The following is a 16,323-nucleotide window of genomic DNA, read 5'->3' as shown; positions in this document are numbered from 1 at the left end:
GATCAGAAAAGACGTCTCCTGTGAGTCACCTGATATATCTGCACTGTAATGTATATGGTGTATAGAGCCTGTGTAGAGCTGCGGCCACCTCTATATGACTGGATGAGGTGATTTAGTGTACTGGATTTGGTCAGTAACAATATGGTGGTGATGGTAGTGGTTGTGGTGTGGCGGTAATGTTTCCTCCCTATATACTGGTATTACTGGTAATATTGGTCTCAGTATACAGGATTTGGTCGGTAACAGTATGGCAGTAATAGGTAATATCTGTCTTGGTGTGTGTGTGTGTGTATATATATATATATATATATATATATATATATATATATATATACATACATACATACAGTGGTACCTTGGTTTAAGAGTAACTTCGTTTAAGAGCGTTTTGGTTTAAGAGCTCACAGTTTTTCAAAATTGTGACTTGGTTTAAGAACATTGCTTTGGTTTAAGAACTTCCTGTATCGGGTGGGAGCGCGAGTGGAGAAGGGGCATGGCCTGCATAGCGGGGTCTACAGCACTGTACTCTAAACACCTTCCAAATCATAGCAGATCCCCTTCAGGCTGGGGCTTACATCAGGGGACAGGACTGTGGGGGGGGGGGTAATCTCTCCATAGCTGTAACCCCTCTCTCCCCGGACAGAGATGCATGTATGTGCCCACATCTGTCCTGCTCATTCCTTCCTGCTCCCTGCAGTCTCTGTCAGCCCTTGTGTTTCCCATCCTCTCCATTACTGTACAGTACAGAATAATAAATATATTTGGGGTGCGGAACCAATTGTCTGCATTTACATGATTTCTTATAGGAAAATTTGCTTTGGTTTAAGAGTGGATTTGGATTACAAGCACGGTCCTGGAACGAATTATGCTCATAATCCAAGGCACCACTGTGTGTGTGTGTATATATATATATATATATATATATATATATATATATATACACAAACACACACAACAATAGCATCACTTGGTCGTGAAAGGAGGGGGGGGGGGCCCAAGTTGGCCTCTCGCACCAGGGCCCAGGAGACATTAGCTACGCCCCTGGCTCCAGGGTAGGGAGGGTTAGGATGGCACGGGCGGGGGGGGTTTCTTTTTCCAAGGAAGGATATATTGCCGGAAAAAGAGCTCATTTCTAAGCAGGGAGGGTACTATGTGTGGTTTCCATGTTTTTCAAACGGGGATATGCTCTTGGATATGTCGGGTATTTTTTATTGTATAATTTAAATGTATATTTAGGTGATGTGTATAATCTGTGCTATACTGCTTTTCATTTTTCTTTTCCTTTTGTACTGTATCATATATCGTGTTATTTGTTATTGGTGAATATTTTCTAAATAAAAATTATTGGAAGACAAAAAAAAAAACTTTCAGCAACGATCAAAGCACTAACAAAAATTTGTTTGTGTGTCGTTGATTGCTGAGGATAAAATCAATGCTAATTGTTTGCAAATCCTTTGGTGAATGCACACATTTTTCAATTTTAATTATGAGCATATGAACTATGGACTATCGCTCTGTGTTTTATCATAAACAATTTCAGGTAGTTCACAAAGTGTTCGTTTGCAATTGTTAACGGAGAAAACTCTTTGTTTAATAGGACCCTTAGTTTCATAAGTAGTCCCGAGAAATTCTGCAGTGGTCAGCACAGTAGCCAGATTTCAACCCCATAGAAAGTCTTTGGCGTCTGGCTAGGCATCACATTTGCAGGAGAGGCCTTTATAGACAAGAGGGGGCTCTATGAAGTACCATAGATGCGCGTCATAAGGGGGGGAATAATTCGTAGACTGCACTAGTCAATAAATGTGGCATTTTATATTGAATTTGGAGAAACCATTTGTTATATACATACATAAGTGTTTGCTGTTAACATTGCTCTTGTTTGGCTGTTTTTTGCAAACAGCTGAAATATAAAAATTTAGCAAATAAACTGAATTAAAAGGGAACCTGTCACCAAGACAATGCTATCTAATCTTTCGCCATCATGTTATAGAGCAGGAAGAGCTGAGCTGATTGATATATATCTTTGTGGGAAAACATTCAGTTTAACTTGTAATATGTTTAGTAAAATCCCTGCTTATCTGTGTTAAGGAGTCCAGTGGGCGGGGTCACTCAGTGGACTGGACTCATTAGCATGGAAATATCAAAGATTTCAATCAATTTACTAAATCTTTTCCCATACAGATATATATCAATCCACTCAGCTCCTTCAGCTGCCAATAGCTCACACAGCATTTTCATTGTGGCCATACACAATATCTCCCGTCCGGTCCCTTGTCCTCCCCATACACATGGCTGAGCATTCCTGTGTTCTCTATGGAGAGGGGAGGGTTAAGCCGCAGCCACAAAGAGGCATCATTCTTCATAACATTAAAAAAAAAAAATCCAGAAACGTCACCATTTTTGCTGTTATTTTAGGTGCTTTGGAGCAATAAATACAATGCCTGCATTATGTATGACACCTTGAAAACAATTACTACCCCTAAGTAGTTGAGTAACAGGTAAAAAAAAAAATAAATAAAATCCAGACGTCATTTATCTCCTTTGCCTACATCAACAAATCACTTTTGCTTTTCCAGAGCAGTTTAGGAAATGAAAGCTGATCTTTTGAGCCTCTATTGTTATCGCTGCCGCACAACAAAAGTCCCAGCAATTATTAATGTCTCCTATTCCTCGGTACCAGAATGGTATTTGAGAAAAGTCAAGTGCCCCCTTATATCCCGCAGTATCATCGGCTGTCCATTATTTTGCTCTAAAAATAAAACGTCAAGGTAAAAAAAGGTAAAAAAAAAAAAAAAAGATTTATCACAAAAGAAACAGAGCTCCAAAATATTTCCAGCGCCATCTGCAGAGTTTTCAGCAGCCAGATAACCCACACATCAGATTGATGGAATTGAAAGCAAATGAAACCATTTTCGTGTCACGTTAGCAACACGAGAACGATTGAGCCAACAATGAAACAAGTCGCCACTTTATCACATAGCAAGTTAAAAAAATACGATACCTGGAACGCGGTTATCAAACAAATGTTTTATTAGGATCTAAAAACAAAATGCACCCAACATTGAACATACTTTTCAGTTTAGTAGTTTTTTTTTTATGTAAATTTTTTTTTTTACTCACTGCAGTACAAGAAACAAATCACAGACACGTAACTTTGGGATATTACATGGATTGCGGTGTTGACTTTACAAACCTTATCATGTCTTTCTTCGCTTTTGCATCTTTTTGTACTGCGAATCTGCCAAAAACTAAATTTCAAACCAATTTGCAGGAAAATAAAAAAAGAATCACAGCTTTATCTAGACTTTAAAAATCATCATCAGCAGCAGCAGCCTGAAATGCAGCCAGTCCCAACATTCAACCCACCAAAAGCTGTAAAAACGTGATATTCTTCCATAGGAAGTCTTTTTTTTTTTTTTTTGCTGGACATTTCACAAATACTTCAATTGATGATAAAAGCGCGTGGGGCAATGTTTGTGATTCCTAATTTTAAAAATTAAAAAAAAAAAAAAAAATCTCTACCTATCATGTTCAGATTAAGAGCGGTCTATACAAGTCAGTTGTACAGTTAAGTGAAACGTGAACAGTTACATTAGATTAACTTAAGTCAGGCCGACAATAGGCAAACTAATAAGGTCCAGTCAGCCACTTATCTATCACTTAGAGATGACAACTTTACAAAAGGTATCTTTACCTACTGAGTGATGATTATGTCCCCTCAGTTTCTGTGCTTTCAACCACTGGTTGACTCTTTCCTTCAGGCTCCTTGGCCTCTTTCTCTTCGCTCTTTTTCTCACTTGCCTTTTCACACAGTTCGGGATCATTTGCCTTTTTAACAGTTTGTTGCTTACTACCAGTCTCTGGCGTTTCCCCATTGACCTGAGACGCCTCCTCAGCCTTTTCCTTGGTCGTAGAAGCCTCTGGAAAATATTCAAAAATTTGAGGCTGAGGTGGCATCCAGTTGCCCGATTGTCTCTCTCTTCCAAATCGGTTGCCGTTCATTTCTCTGCGGAAACCAAACTCCCGATCATCCCTATCCCTATGTCTTTCCCAAGAGCGACGGCGGTCGTCATAATCCCTGTGCGACTCAGAGTCAAACCCTCTGTTCCAACCGGGTGCGTTCCTGTGCTCATGACGATAATTTCCATGACGTGGTCTTTCATCTGGGAAGCCCTTTGGGCCACCAAAACCAGGGTAAGAATGATGTGGTCTTTCATCAAAATCTCCTCTATGGCCCCATGGCTTATCGGGAGGAAACTGCTCCCTTCTACCAATATCGGATGGCATTCTTCCAAAATGCTCCCTCATTTCTAAAGGCGGCCTTCCAAAAACTTCTCTACTATCCATTGGTAAGCGTCCAAAAGAGTTTCTACCCTCTAAAATTGGGCGCCCGTAGTGATCTCTCCCATCCGCAGGGAGTCTGCCATGGTGATCCCTTCCCTCTGGGGGTGGTCTCCCAAAATGATCTCTACCCTCAAGTGGCGGTCTACCAAAATTTTCTCTAATCTCAAGAGGATGCCTCCCAAAAGGCAGTACTAAATCTGATGGAGGGCTGCCAAAATGCTGTCTAGGATCCAATTGTAGTCTTGTTGGAAGGTCATGAGCATCGGGAACTTTTAGTTTGCTTTCAAAAGGATGCATGTCACGACCTCTCAAATTTTCTAGAGAATGCATTTCAGCTTCCATTTCACTTTTATGTGCAGTTTCTGGAGATAACTGTCCTACAATAGATCCAGTAATAAGTTTCTCCTGGCCCTCACATGGATCAACAACAGCCATGTCCTGTGGTTCATGGTCATCCTCTATATGTCTAACATCAATGTCCTCTGCAGAGCTCACACCTTCATTGTCCTGGCTTGAAACTAATGGCATGCCCTCCTTTTTCTGTTCGCCTCCAGAAGATTGACTCTCTATGCGAGGGAAGCGATAGTCTTGGTCTCCTTCCTGTTGGACATTACTGCTTTGCAGTGGGACACCTTCTTCGTGCAGCAGAGCGTTATCACTACTTAGTCTAGATGGAATAGTAGGACGGGGAAAAAGCTCTCCTTGTGGGAAAGTAAGAGAATGTACAGTCGGATCAATAAGGGCTGGAGGAAGCATGCTCCTTGGTGGTGGTGGAGGGGGCATCGCTGGAGTTATCAAAGTAAATCTTGCGGTCGCTGGTTGATGAAGTAACCCAGGACGAATATCCAAAAACGGCATAGCTGCTATTCTTCCACCCATAGTTAAACCTGGAACAGGTGCTGTCATAGGAGGTTGTGGCTGCATTCCTAAGATTCCAGTACTGTTAACCGCCGTACTTTGTGTTGCTGAAAAACAAAAGAAAACATTGTTTAGCATATTGAAGAACAGTTGGCCAGTTTTTAACATCGTGCAGTTTTTAGCTCCACCATTCTGTGCTGAGCAGCTATTTTTAGGCTGCTGTAAGCTGCCACAAGGGGGAGCTGAAGAGCTTATTGCTTATACCTTGAATTCAGCAATAAGATGTATGTATTGGAAGACCTGTATGAGATGTCTCACAACTTTTATGTTTACCCACAGTAAAGTAAAGTAAAAAAAAAAAAAAAAAAGGAAAATATGGCAAACAATTAATCCTTAGAGGACCGGGCCAATTAAAATTTTTGCGTTTTCGCATGAGCCCTTATTTTTTGCGCCACTAATTGTACTTTGCAATGACAGGCTGCATTACACTGCGAAACCAGGAAAAAAATTCAATGTGTGGTGAAATTGAAAAAAGAAAACACCGCATTTCTTTTATTTGGGGGGTTTTCATTTTTATGCCGTTCGCCCTGGGGTAAAACTGACTTGTTATATATGTTCCTCAAGTAGTTACGATTACAATAATATATAACATGTATAACTTTCATTGTATCTGATGGCTTGTAAAAAATTCAAACCATTGTTAACAAATATATGTTCCTAAAAATCGCTCCATTCCCAGGCTTACATCTCTTTTATCCTTTGGTCTATGGGGCTGTGTCAGGTGTCATTTTTGCGCCATGATGTGTTCTTTCTATCGGTACCTTGATTGCACATATGCAACTTTTTGATTGCTTTTTATTACAATTTTTCTGGATTTGAAGTGACCAAAAATGCGCAATTTTGCACTTTGTGATTTTTTGGCGCTTACGCCATTTACCGTGCGAGATAAGGAATGTGATTATTAATAGTTTGGGCGATTACGCACGCGGCGATAGAAAACATGTTTATTTATTTATTTTTATTTTATAACATGGGAAAAGTGGGGTGATTCAAACTTTTATTAGGGGAGGGGGCTTTTTATTAATAATAACACTTTTATTTGTACTTTTGCACTTATACTAGAAGCCCCCCTGGGGTTAGGGTTATTCCCCCTGGAGTTAGGGTTATTCCCCCTGGGGTTAGGGTTATTCCACCCTGGGGTTAGGGTTATTCCCCCCTGGGGTTAGGGTTATTCCCCCCTGGGGTCAGGGTTATTCCCCCCTGGGGTCAGGGTTATTCCCCCCTGGGGTCAGGGTTATTCCCTCCTGGGGTCAGGGTTATTCCCCCTGGGGGACTTCTAGTATAAGTGCACTGATCTCTCATACAGATCTATGCTGCAGCCGGAAGCAATCGAGTGCCGAGCCGGGATCAGCGCCATTACAGCGCTGACCCCGGACGGGGTAAGATGTGTGGATCGCTCCTCCGGGAAAACGTCCCGTAGGAGCGATCCTCCCCACTAGACACCAGGGAACGGCTGCATCAAGTAATCGGACAGCTGCATCCGATTACTGTATTAGCAGGCACAGCGATCGGACCATGCCCGCTAATAGCCGTGGTCCTGGGTTACGAGCGGCACCCAGGACCGCAGCGGCCCAGAGCGCGGCCGCTGTGCGGCCCTGCTCTGAACGCATGGAGGCGGCCCAGGGTCGCCTAGGGGTTAAACAGGATGGCTTTTTTAACTATAGTAGCTCACAATTTTTGTTTCCTTAAGGGCATTTTTTTTTTTTTTTTAAGAGAACATGGACCTCTACACAAAAGTACATGTAAAAATGCATCAGCACCAGATTTTGGGATATAATAATTCTAAACATTTTCATTTTAAATGGGCACTGTCACCACAAATCACATTTGATATATCCTCAGCCATGTCAAATGTTATTGATTATAGCGGGCCTCACTACTGAGACCTGCGCTGATAAGTAAATAGAGCCGGGGAGAGACTGAAGCAGCGCGATCCACTCCCCAGCCGGCCACACATTTCGTCTCATAGCCCTACATTGAAAAATATTTATGAAATGTGCGTCCGGCAGAGGAGTGGATCGTGATGCTGCAGTCTCTTCCCAGCTATATCTTCTGATCACAGTGGGTCTCATTAGTGAGACTTCCTGTGATCAATAACTTTTGACACGGCCAAATGACATGCCAAAAGTTATGTATAGTGACAGGGATTCTGTAAAGCAAACATAAGACATGCTACTAAGCTACATAAGCAGAAAAAGCAAAACGTGTATGCAGACTTACAACTTGCAGCCGTCCTTTCATTGACATTGTCTGCAGAAGCTAATCTTTTTTCTTCTTGGTCTGCTTGAGCACTTGAAGGATTAAAGAGAGATGGTGTGGATACTGAAGTGGTTACAACTGATGGCATTGGCAGCATCAAACTGCTATAGGACACTTCTTTAATGCTGTCTGTAGACATGGGTATTCGAGGAACCAAGCCTATAATAAAAAAAAAGTTTGGTAATAAAATTGTGTAATTTATCAGGTTGCCAAACATCTGTTTATTCCTAAACAGTCTGTTAGGGTCAATTCACAATGAGGAATCGGTGCTGAAATTCTGTGTGGAATCCCAGTTGCAGACTCCACTAGAAATTCCACCTGCCTCAGTGCCTCAATGTCACGATAAGTCTTTGAGCAGAGAGTGGAGGTGCCCTATACTTTACATCAGGGATGGGGAACCTTTGGCTCTCCAACTGTTGCAAAACTACAATTCCCATCATGCCTGGATGGCCAGGGCCGAAGGTTCCCCATCCCTGCTTTACATTGAGGGTCTGAGGCAGGCGGAATTCTGAGCGGGGATTCTGCTCGGAATTTCAATGCCGATTCCTCAGTGTGAACTGACCCTAGTATGGGGGATTTTCTAGTATCTGTACTCGGGCAAGGATGTAACTGTACATCCATTACTGCTCTTGGATGTAAAGTTAAGCTCTTGGATGAAATAGTTGCCGAAACTACGCCTGTTCCATCCGCAGAAGGTCCTGGCTGGCTGTCATAGTCAGGTGCTCACTGCAACTGCCGAGACCAGAGCAGAGCTTGAATCGAGGCAGATACCCTATAGATGCTGCGATCAGTGTGATCACAGCATCTATTGGGCAGAGCAGAGGAAGAAATGCAAATTTTGTAAAAAAAAATTTCCCCCATTAAATTGTACAGATATTGGAAAAAAGTGCACCACTAAGCTAAAGTGCAATATATCACAAAAAAATTAATCTCAGAATCACATGGAAAAGTTATGGCATCACAGAGCTATGACCACGTAAACGGTAACAGGTCAGATTTAAAAAAAAAAACGGGCCCTGGCACTTTGTGGACCGCTCCTGAAGTGGTGAAAGGATTTGTGTTAAGTAGCTATAAATTGCAAATAATGGGATTACATGGGCATTTAATGGGACCAAAATTATGCCTGAACTGGGAAATAATGCTTCAGTGACCAGTGCATTAGCCTGTGTGGATAAGCATGTGACTTTGTCAGGCGGAAGGCCTGCTTCTTTAATAAAAAAAGAATATGGCTGTACAATCTGCCTGCAGGTGGACCAAATGTACTAATCGCTAACTTGAAGTTGATTAGCTTAAAAGAAGACATGCCGCTCAAGCCCGTGTCACCCCTGAATGCATAAAGGTGGGATAAACTAATTATTCTCCCATCACTAGACATAAAATCTGGAAATCTATTATTTATGGATTTTATTCTGCAGAATGTTTTTCCACTTTCACATCTATATGTAAGCCGCAGTCTAGCTCACCTGTAGGAATAGCTGAACTGATAGAAGGCGGGGGAATAGTGGGTGGTGGACCATGTGGAGGTATAAAACCTGGAAGAAAAATTTGAAATTGTAATAAAATATTTTTTTCTAATCACATCCACACCTATCCATACATCGATTACTTAACAGAATTGCAATTTACTTCTATTTCAAATTATCCAGTCTCCCAGTGCTTATCAGCTGCTGTATGTCCTGCAGGAAGTGGTGTATTCTTTCCAGCTCTCGGCTGCCATCTCTCCATGTCAGGAACTTTTCAGAGCAGGAGAGGTTTTCTATGGGGAATTGCTACTGCTCTGGACAGTTCCTGACATGGACAGAGGTGGCAGCAGAGAGCACTGTGTCAGACTGGAGAGAATACACCACTTCCTGCAGGACATACAGCAGCTGATAAGTACTGGAAGACTGGAGATACCCCTTTAAAAGCCACACACACAAGATTTAAAAAGCCGACAGGACATTTACCCTCTAAAATGATGCTTACCTGGAGGTGGCTGAGAAGGGTTAAAACCTGCTCGCATGAACGGAGGAGGTGGAAGAGTGGTGAAGCCTGGTGGTGGCACAGACATGGACACTGGAAAAGCAGGTGGCACCAAGCTTACTGCTGGGACAGCTGGGCTCACAGGAATCTGATTATAATATATTAAAAAAGGAGAAATAACACTTTTCAGAAAACTACAGGAAACGTATTACATGTGATTAGACTGAATAAACACAGGGACAAGTATATACTGTACAACAAGCACATAGGTTCCATTACAAAAAAAATACTGAAATAATCCTTTTGCATCCTTATGGGTAAGCAGTGTGCATTAGTTTTACTTACCTGAAGCATTGCAACAGGTGGGTTATATGCCTCTGTCTGGGTTGTTATTATGGTGGATTTCGGAACAACTGGACTCTGCACAGTAGTAGTAGGAACAGGGGCAGGTGCAGGCTCCTTCACTACTACAGGCTCGGTGTTCCTCTGTGTTTGCCATTCTACAATGCACAAGAGGAATGTTAACAATCATCTCACATATGTTATGTACAAATATCTTCTTACAATAGTGAGTCCGTTGCAACTTTCTGTTTGTTAAAATATTTCAGCTGTATCTAGGTAGGGAAATGTTACTCAAGGGCACATGTATAAGCTGCGGTCCCACTACAAGCCATTATGCCACTACGGAGTCTGCAGCCATAGGAAAAGAGCATGAAAGATGATGGACGCCAAAGCTTAGGCAAGGACTGAACTAATGTGGCCATGATTACTAAAGTTGATAAGTTACTAAAATAAAGTCGGGCAAGCAGCTGGCAGGGTTAACAATAAGGTTTAGCAATAAAACCTCCTTTACACATTCTGTAATTTTTCAGTACTGTTTATCATACCCACAATCCGCAAAAAAATTGCCTTAAAGGGGTTATCCAGTGCTACAAAAACATGGCCAGTTTCTTCCAGAGACAGCACCACTCTTGTTTCCAGTTCAGGTGCGGTTTGCAAAAATGCTCCATTGACCTCAATGGAAATGAGTTACAATACCCCACCCAAACTGGAGACAAGAGAGGGGCTGTCTCTGGAAAAAAGTGGGCATTTTTGTGTAGCGCTGGATAACGCCTTTAAGTGCATTTGCAATCCGTATTTTTGTCAATATGCAAAAACATTGCATACATTATGGATATAACATTCCTAACGTCTGCAAAAAATCCCGTAGACTTCTATTGGCTAATTGTTCCGTAATTAGAGTCCGCATTAGGACATTTCCTATTTTTTTGCAGAACAGGTTTGGCATCTGTACAACTAAGGATAGTGTGAATAATCCAATAGAAATCAATGAACTCTAAATCTGCAATTACAGCCAAATTTATGGAATGTGCAAATATGGCCTTAGTGTTAGCAGCGGGTGGTCATAAGTAATTGTCACTGGAAATATGTAGCATTCTGAATATAATCTTATATTAAGTTATAGTAAGTTCAGATTTTAGTCAGAATTCATTTCCTATGAAATAATTATAGTAAAAAAAAAGTTTAAATGCATTTTTTTATACCATTATTAACAGTCTCCTGATCGATCATTCCACCTTCCGCGAAGTCATCTAAATTGTCCAACTTTACTTTCTCCCATGGTATATATGTGACCCCAAGATCAACGTCCCAGAACTGCTTGTACTCTGTTTTCACTCCCTTGTTTAAAGCCCAAGCGATCTAGGATAATAACACAATATCAGAAAACATGCAATCATAACAGAGAATGGATAACATGCTTCTACACATCATGGCATCTATAACTTCTATGCATTTCCAATGGAGAGTAATGGTGCAAGTGTTGTCACAATGAATATACACAGTAACCAAACAATGTGTTTTATGCTGATGGAAGCTAATCTGCTATGAGGCAAGAACGAAATAATCAGAAAGTAAAGTGTACCTTAATAATTTTAGACCCAATCTTACAAGAGCCTGAACTCAGCTTCTGAAGAGCCCGGTAAGCATCTTGCCTGTGAACCATGCAAACATAGGCACAACCACGGGGAGGTATCATCTGTTGAGGTAAATGAATGGTTAACAGTATATAAATATATACATATTTATTTGTGGGGTATTGAATTTACAAAGCTTTTGTTTTGTTTTTAGTACTTAAAAAAAAAAATTACAACTTAAGGCTGCTTTCACACTACATATATTTCAGTCAGTATATTTCAGTCATTATTGCAACCAAAACCAGGAGTGGATTCAAAACACAGAAAGGATCTGTTCACACAATGTTGAAATTGAGTGGATGGCCGCCATATAACAGTAAATAACGGCCATTATTTCAATATAACAGCCGTTGTTCTAAAATAACAGCAAATATTTGCCATTATATGGCGGCCATCCACTCAATTTCAACATTGTGTGGACAGATCCTTTCTGTGTTTTTAGTCCACTCCTGGTTTTGGTTGCAATACTGACTGAAATATACTGGCTGAAATATACATATACTGACTGAAATATACGTAGTGTGAACGCAGCCTAAAACAGTACCCCTTTAAAAGCTAAGGTCCCCACACACTTTCAGTTATCTCTGCCGCTGGCCCCTTTCCATAAACAGGAACAGAGGGGTCAGCTGTGATGGAAATTTCATATCACTATCCTATCACCACCGACATCATCTGTCTGTCATGGTTCTCGACAGCCTCCTACACACTAGACTGACGGACGAATCTGTTGCGACTGGCGGATTCGGCCAATAAAAGTCTATGGTGTATGGGGACCTTTATCTGTACTTGCGTTTAGGTAGATTGTTAGACACCGGCACTGCTATTTAGTGGTTTATTCATATAAGTATCGCCAATGCGTGCGGGCTGATACTTTACTTTGGATCACTGGTTGGTGCTCACTACGACTCTAGTGTTGTGCAAAGTCTAAGCATATAAGAAAATAGATGGTGGTTACAGCTGTTTCACTCGCATGCGCGCTTCTACAGACCTGTAGAAGCGCACTTGTGCACGAAACAAATGTAACCACCCTGCTTCGTAAGTGCTTGGCGTCTACTATGTTGCCCAGGATGTCCTCCACCTTTTAACATGCACGTAAAGAAGATCACAGCATATGGTGAGTGCCCTCATCTATTTTCTTATATGCTTGGACTACTTGTACTTGCTACCTCTCAGCACTATAACTTTCTCCATGCAGAATAGAGCTATCATTGGATGAGACAACACTGAATAGCCTATAGAGCCATACAGGATCATTCTTTCTGGCATACAAGTATCAGAAATATTCCTAAATCTTATGGTGCCAGCACTTTGGCACAATTTTCCCTTGAATAGGTCGTAAACTGATCAATTAATTCCCATCCACGGAATTTCAAAATAAAAACTGTCGACTTACATTGATGGATTCAATCTGTCCGAACTCTTCGAATACATTGGTGAGATCTTGCTGAGTGGCCTTTTTGTCGACTTGTCCCACCCATAATGTTGTGCTGCACACTAAGGATGAAAGAGAAAATCTTCCAGTGTAAACGCCACCAAGGGTCCCGAATGAGTTACTATATACTACATACAACACAGAACTTCCTGTCAGACATACCACTAAGAGTCTTGGATCGGATAGGAGGAAGGCCTTTTTTCAGTCGTTCTTTTTCTCGCTCCTTTTCTCGCTCTTTTTCTCGCTCTCGCGCTCTTCTCTCGCTGGAGTACGACCTTGAAGTCTTACGTTTTCTCTCCCTTGACCTTGAACGAGAGCGTTTTCTATGCTTGCGCTTCCTGGATCCAGAACGGGATCTAGAACGTCTTTTTCTGGGTGATCTTTAAAAATGTTAAAATAATACATAGGATATTGCTGTGATTTTACAGAAATAGAGCCGGGGCTGTAAGAATGCTAGGAAATGTCTCCATCACACATGGCCAATTAGCATATATGCGCCTTTTTTTTTTTTTTTTTTTTTTTTTTTTTTTAGTTTAAAAGGGGAACAGATATCTTTATGATACTTGTAAACAGTGCGTTCTCGCATGTGCAAACTATAGAAGCTATGGGCGTATCAGTCAGGGGCCACAATGCATGACATTATGCCATTTTCAATATTACACAACCAACTTAACCCTTAGGCGACCCTGGACGTACCTGTACGTCCAGAGCCGCCTACGTGTGTTCAGAGCGGGGTGCGGCATGTAGCCCGGGACCGCGGCTATTAGCGGGCATGGTCCGATTGCCGTGTCCGCTTTGACAGCTACATCCGATTACTTGAATGCAGCCATCCCTGGTGTTTAGTGGGGTGGACAATGTCCCGGAGGAGAGACCCACACATCCTTCTGCCGTCGGGCTCAGCGCCGTAATGGCGCTGATCCCGGCTCGGCACTTGATTGCTTTCGGCTGCAGCAGCCGGAAGCAATCAAAGTGCCTATCTCATCTATCCTGTATTAGTATACAGGATAGATCTCAATGAGAGATCTGAGTGCTTATACTAGAAGTCCCCCAGGGGGGAATAACCCTAACCCCAGGGGGGCTTCTAGTATAAAAGTGTAAAAGTAAAAAAAAATAATATTTTTAATAAAAAGCCCCTTCCCCTAATAAAAGTCAGAATCACCCCCATTTTTCCATGTTATAAATAATAATAAATGCACAAACATGTTTGTTATCGCCGCGTGCATAATTGCCGGAACTATTAATTAATCACATTCCTGATCTCGCACGGTAAATGGCGTAAGCGCCAAAAAATCCCAAAGTGCAAAATTGCACATTTTTGTAATAATTGTAATAAAAAGCAATCAAAAAGTCGCATATGCGCAATCAAGGTACCGATAAGGCTCATGTGGGTTTCTAGGTGAAAAAATGCAACTGCTATGGCCTTTTAAGCATTAGGAGAAAAAAACGAAAATGCAAAAATTTAACTTGGCCCTGTCCTCTAAGGGTTAAAGGAGTATTGTGGAGAAAAAAATGTCTTCACATCAGATGGTTTCAAAAAGCTATACAGATTTGTAATTTACTTCTATTTTAAAATCTTCAGCCTTCCAGTACTTATCAGCTGCTGTATGTCCTGCAGAAAGTGGTGTATTCTCTCCAGTATCACACAGTGCTCTCTGCTGCCACCTCTGTCCATGTCAGGAACTGTCCAGAGGAGGAGATGTTTTCTATGGGGATTTGCTCTTTCTCTGGACAGTTCCTGACATGGACAGAGGGGGCACTGGGTCTGACTGGAAAAAATACACAACTTCCTGTAGGACATACAGCATGTAATAAGTACTGGAAGACTGTAGATTTTATAACTAATTTACAAGTCTGTATAACTTTCTAATTAATTTTAAGTATTAAGCCTAGTGGCCAAAATGAAAATTACAAGATTTTAGGAATATTTTATAATATAGGTTTACTATATAATATAGTTATTAAGGAACCAGTTGATTTGACTTTTTTGTTTGTTTCTGGAGTAATCCATTAAGCAACAAAAAACACAACAAGAAACAAAATTAGATTTTACCTAGATCGTGACTTGGAACGGGCCCTTGGTTTTTCATCCTTTATCATTTTCTTCTCTTCTTTTTCATACAGCTCTTCTGTTACATCTTGCATATCATCAATATCCATATCCTTCCAAAACAAAAGAAAACTCTTCAAAGCTCTGACGTCGTAATAAAATAAGCATTTCTGCCAAAGTTTCTAGCTTTTTTTTTCATTCACACTGTAAGCAATGTGTTTGTTACATTGCTTATGTTATAATTGTGGTGATGCTAAATATGTGGTTGTGTTTTCTGTTTTTACATTTCTTACACGGTAAAACAATTTGTTAATGAAAAAATATTTTAAAGTTTCTGTTCCCTAATTGTTTTTATTTCTTTTTATTTTATTGTTTTACACTTTTATTATGACTTATTATTGTACAATGTGTTGTTATACTGGGTATTTATTATTGCCTCTCAGTATTAGAAAAAAATAAACATCAGGATCTAGTTTTAATAATTAAAAATAACAGATTAGTTGTTATGGTTAAAAATTTTATTTTTTTACCCTAAATTTAATTCTGATTAAAAATAATGCATCAGAATTATGCACCAATGTATATTTAAAATGTACAATAATAAAAGTGACATTTTTCGAGGGTTTTCCCCGCCCAATTTTAATGTGACTGTAAAGCAGTTAATAAACATTATTTCCCACAAAATGAATGACCTTTACAACTTAACTTAAAATAATAATTAAAAATAAAAAATGTTCTTGCTCCATTGGTAGATTTTTATTACGTCTGTTATTAAGTTTTAAAGGTCATTCATTTTGCAGTGAATCGTTTGTAGTCCTACAATAATTTTTTATATGTGCAGTGATTATTCTGGTAATAAAGATAATGTTATCTGTGTACAGTAAGGCTGTGTACCTATTTTTCATTCTTTATACAATATGCATTTAAGGCATCTAATTCAAGTTTGAAGGGATACTCCGCCAATATTTTTTTAAAATCTAAAATCACTTGGTGGCAAAGTCATAGAGACTTGTCATTTTAAAATCTACAGTCCTGCAGGAAGTGGTGTATTCTTTCCAGTCTGACACAGTGCTCTCTGCTGCCACCTCTGTCAATGTCAGGAACTGTCCAGAACAGGAGGTTTTTCTATGGGGATTTGCTACTGCTCTGGACAGTTGTGGCAGCAGAGAGCACTGTGTCAGACAGGAAAGAATATACCACTTCCTGCAGAACATGCAGCAGCTGATAAGTACTAGTAGACATGAGATTTTAAAATAGAAATAAATAACAAATCTGTATAACTTTCTATAACAAAAAAATTGCCGGAGTACCTTTTAAATTTCTCACTACATCCTCTTTCCTACTTTTAGGAAAAAAAGATAAAAGCTTAATAGTAAGTATAGGAA

General features: G+C 40.4%; 1 protein-coding gene across 8 annotated transcripts in view; it reads right to left on the bottom strand.

Moving 5' to 3' along the window:
• SCAF8 (SR-related CTD associated factor 8) overlaps positions 1-16,323 on the bottom strand; it is a 128,193-nt gene that overhangs the window by 59,985 nt on the left and 51,885 nt on the right. For 5 of the 8 annotated variants that reach the window (XM_069954909.1, XM_069954911.1, XM_069954913.1 and 2 more), the window contains 10 exons: positions 14,942-15,051; positions 13,054-13,271; positions 12,853-12,953; positions 11,408-11,521; positions 11,028-11,184; positions 9,829-9,983; positions 9,487-9,631; positions 8,985-9,053; positions 7,483-7,680; positions 3,021-5,309 (listed from right to left, as the gene is read on the bottom strand). In XM_069954909.1, the coding sequence (XP_069811010.1) occupies positions 3,709-5,309; positions 7,483-7,680; positions 8,985-9,053; positions 9,487-9,631; positions 9,829-9,983; positions 11,028-11,184; positions 11,408-11,521; positions 12,853-12,953; positions 13,054-13,271; positions 14,942-15,051 (2,868 nt within the window). In that variant the 3' untranslated portion in view covers positions 3,021-3,708. Of the gene's footprint in view, positions 1-3,020; positions 5,310-7,482; positions 7,681-8,984; positions 9,054-9,486; positions 9,632-9,828; positions 9,984-11,027; positions 11,185-11,407; positions 11,522-12,852; positions 12,954-13,053; positions 13,272-14,941; positions 15,052-16,323 lie in introns of those variants that run through there. The other 3 variants (XR_011360268.1, XR_011360269.1, XM_069954910.1) reach the window with 1 other exon arrangement.

The sequence above is a fragment of the Dendropsophus ebraccatus genome, chromosome 15, assembly GCF_027789765.1.
Source record: "Dendropsophus ebraccatus isolate aDenEbr1 chromosome 15, aDenEbr1.pat, whole genome shotgun sequence".
NCBI classification, from domain to species: Eukaryota; Metazoa; Chordata; class Amphibia; order Anura; family Hylidae; genus Dendropsophus; species Dendropsophus ebraccatus.
This window is presented reverse-complemented; position numbering and strand designations above follow the sequence as displayed.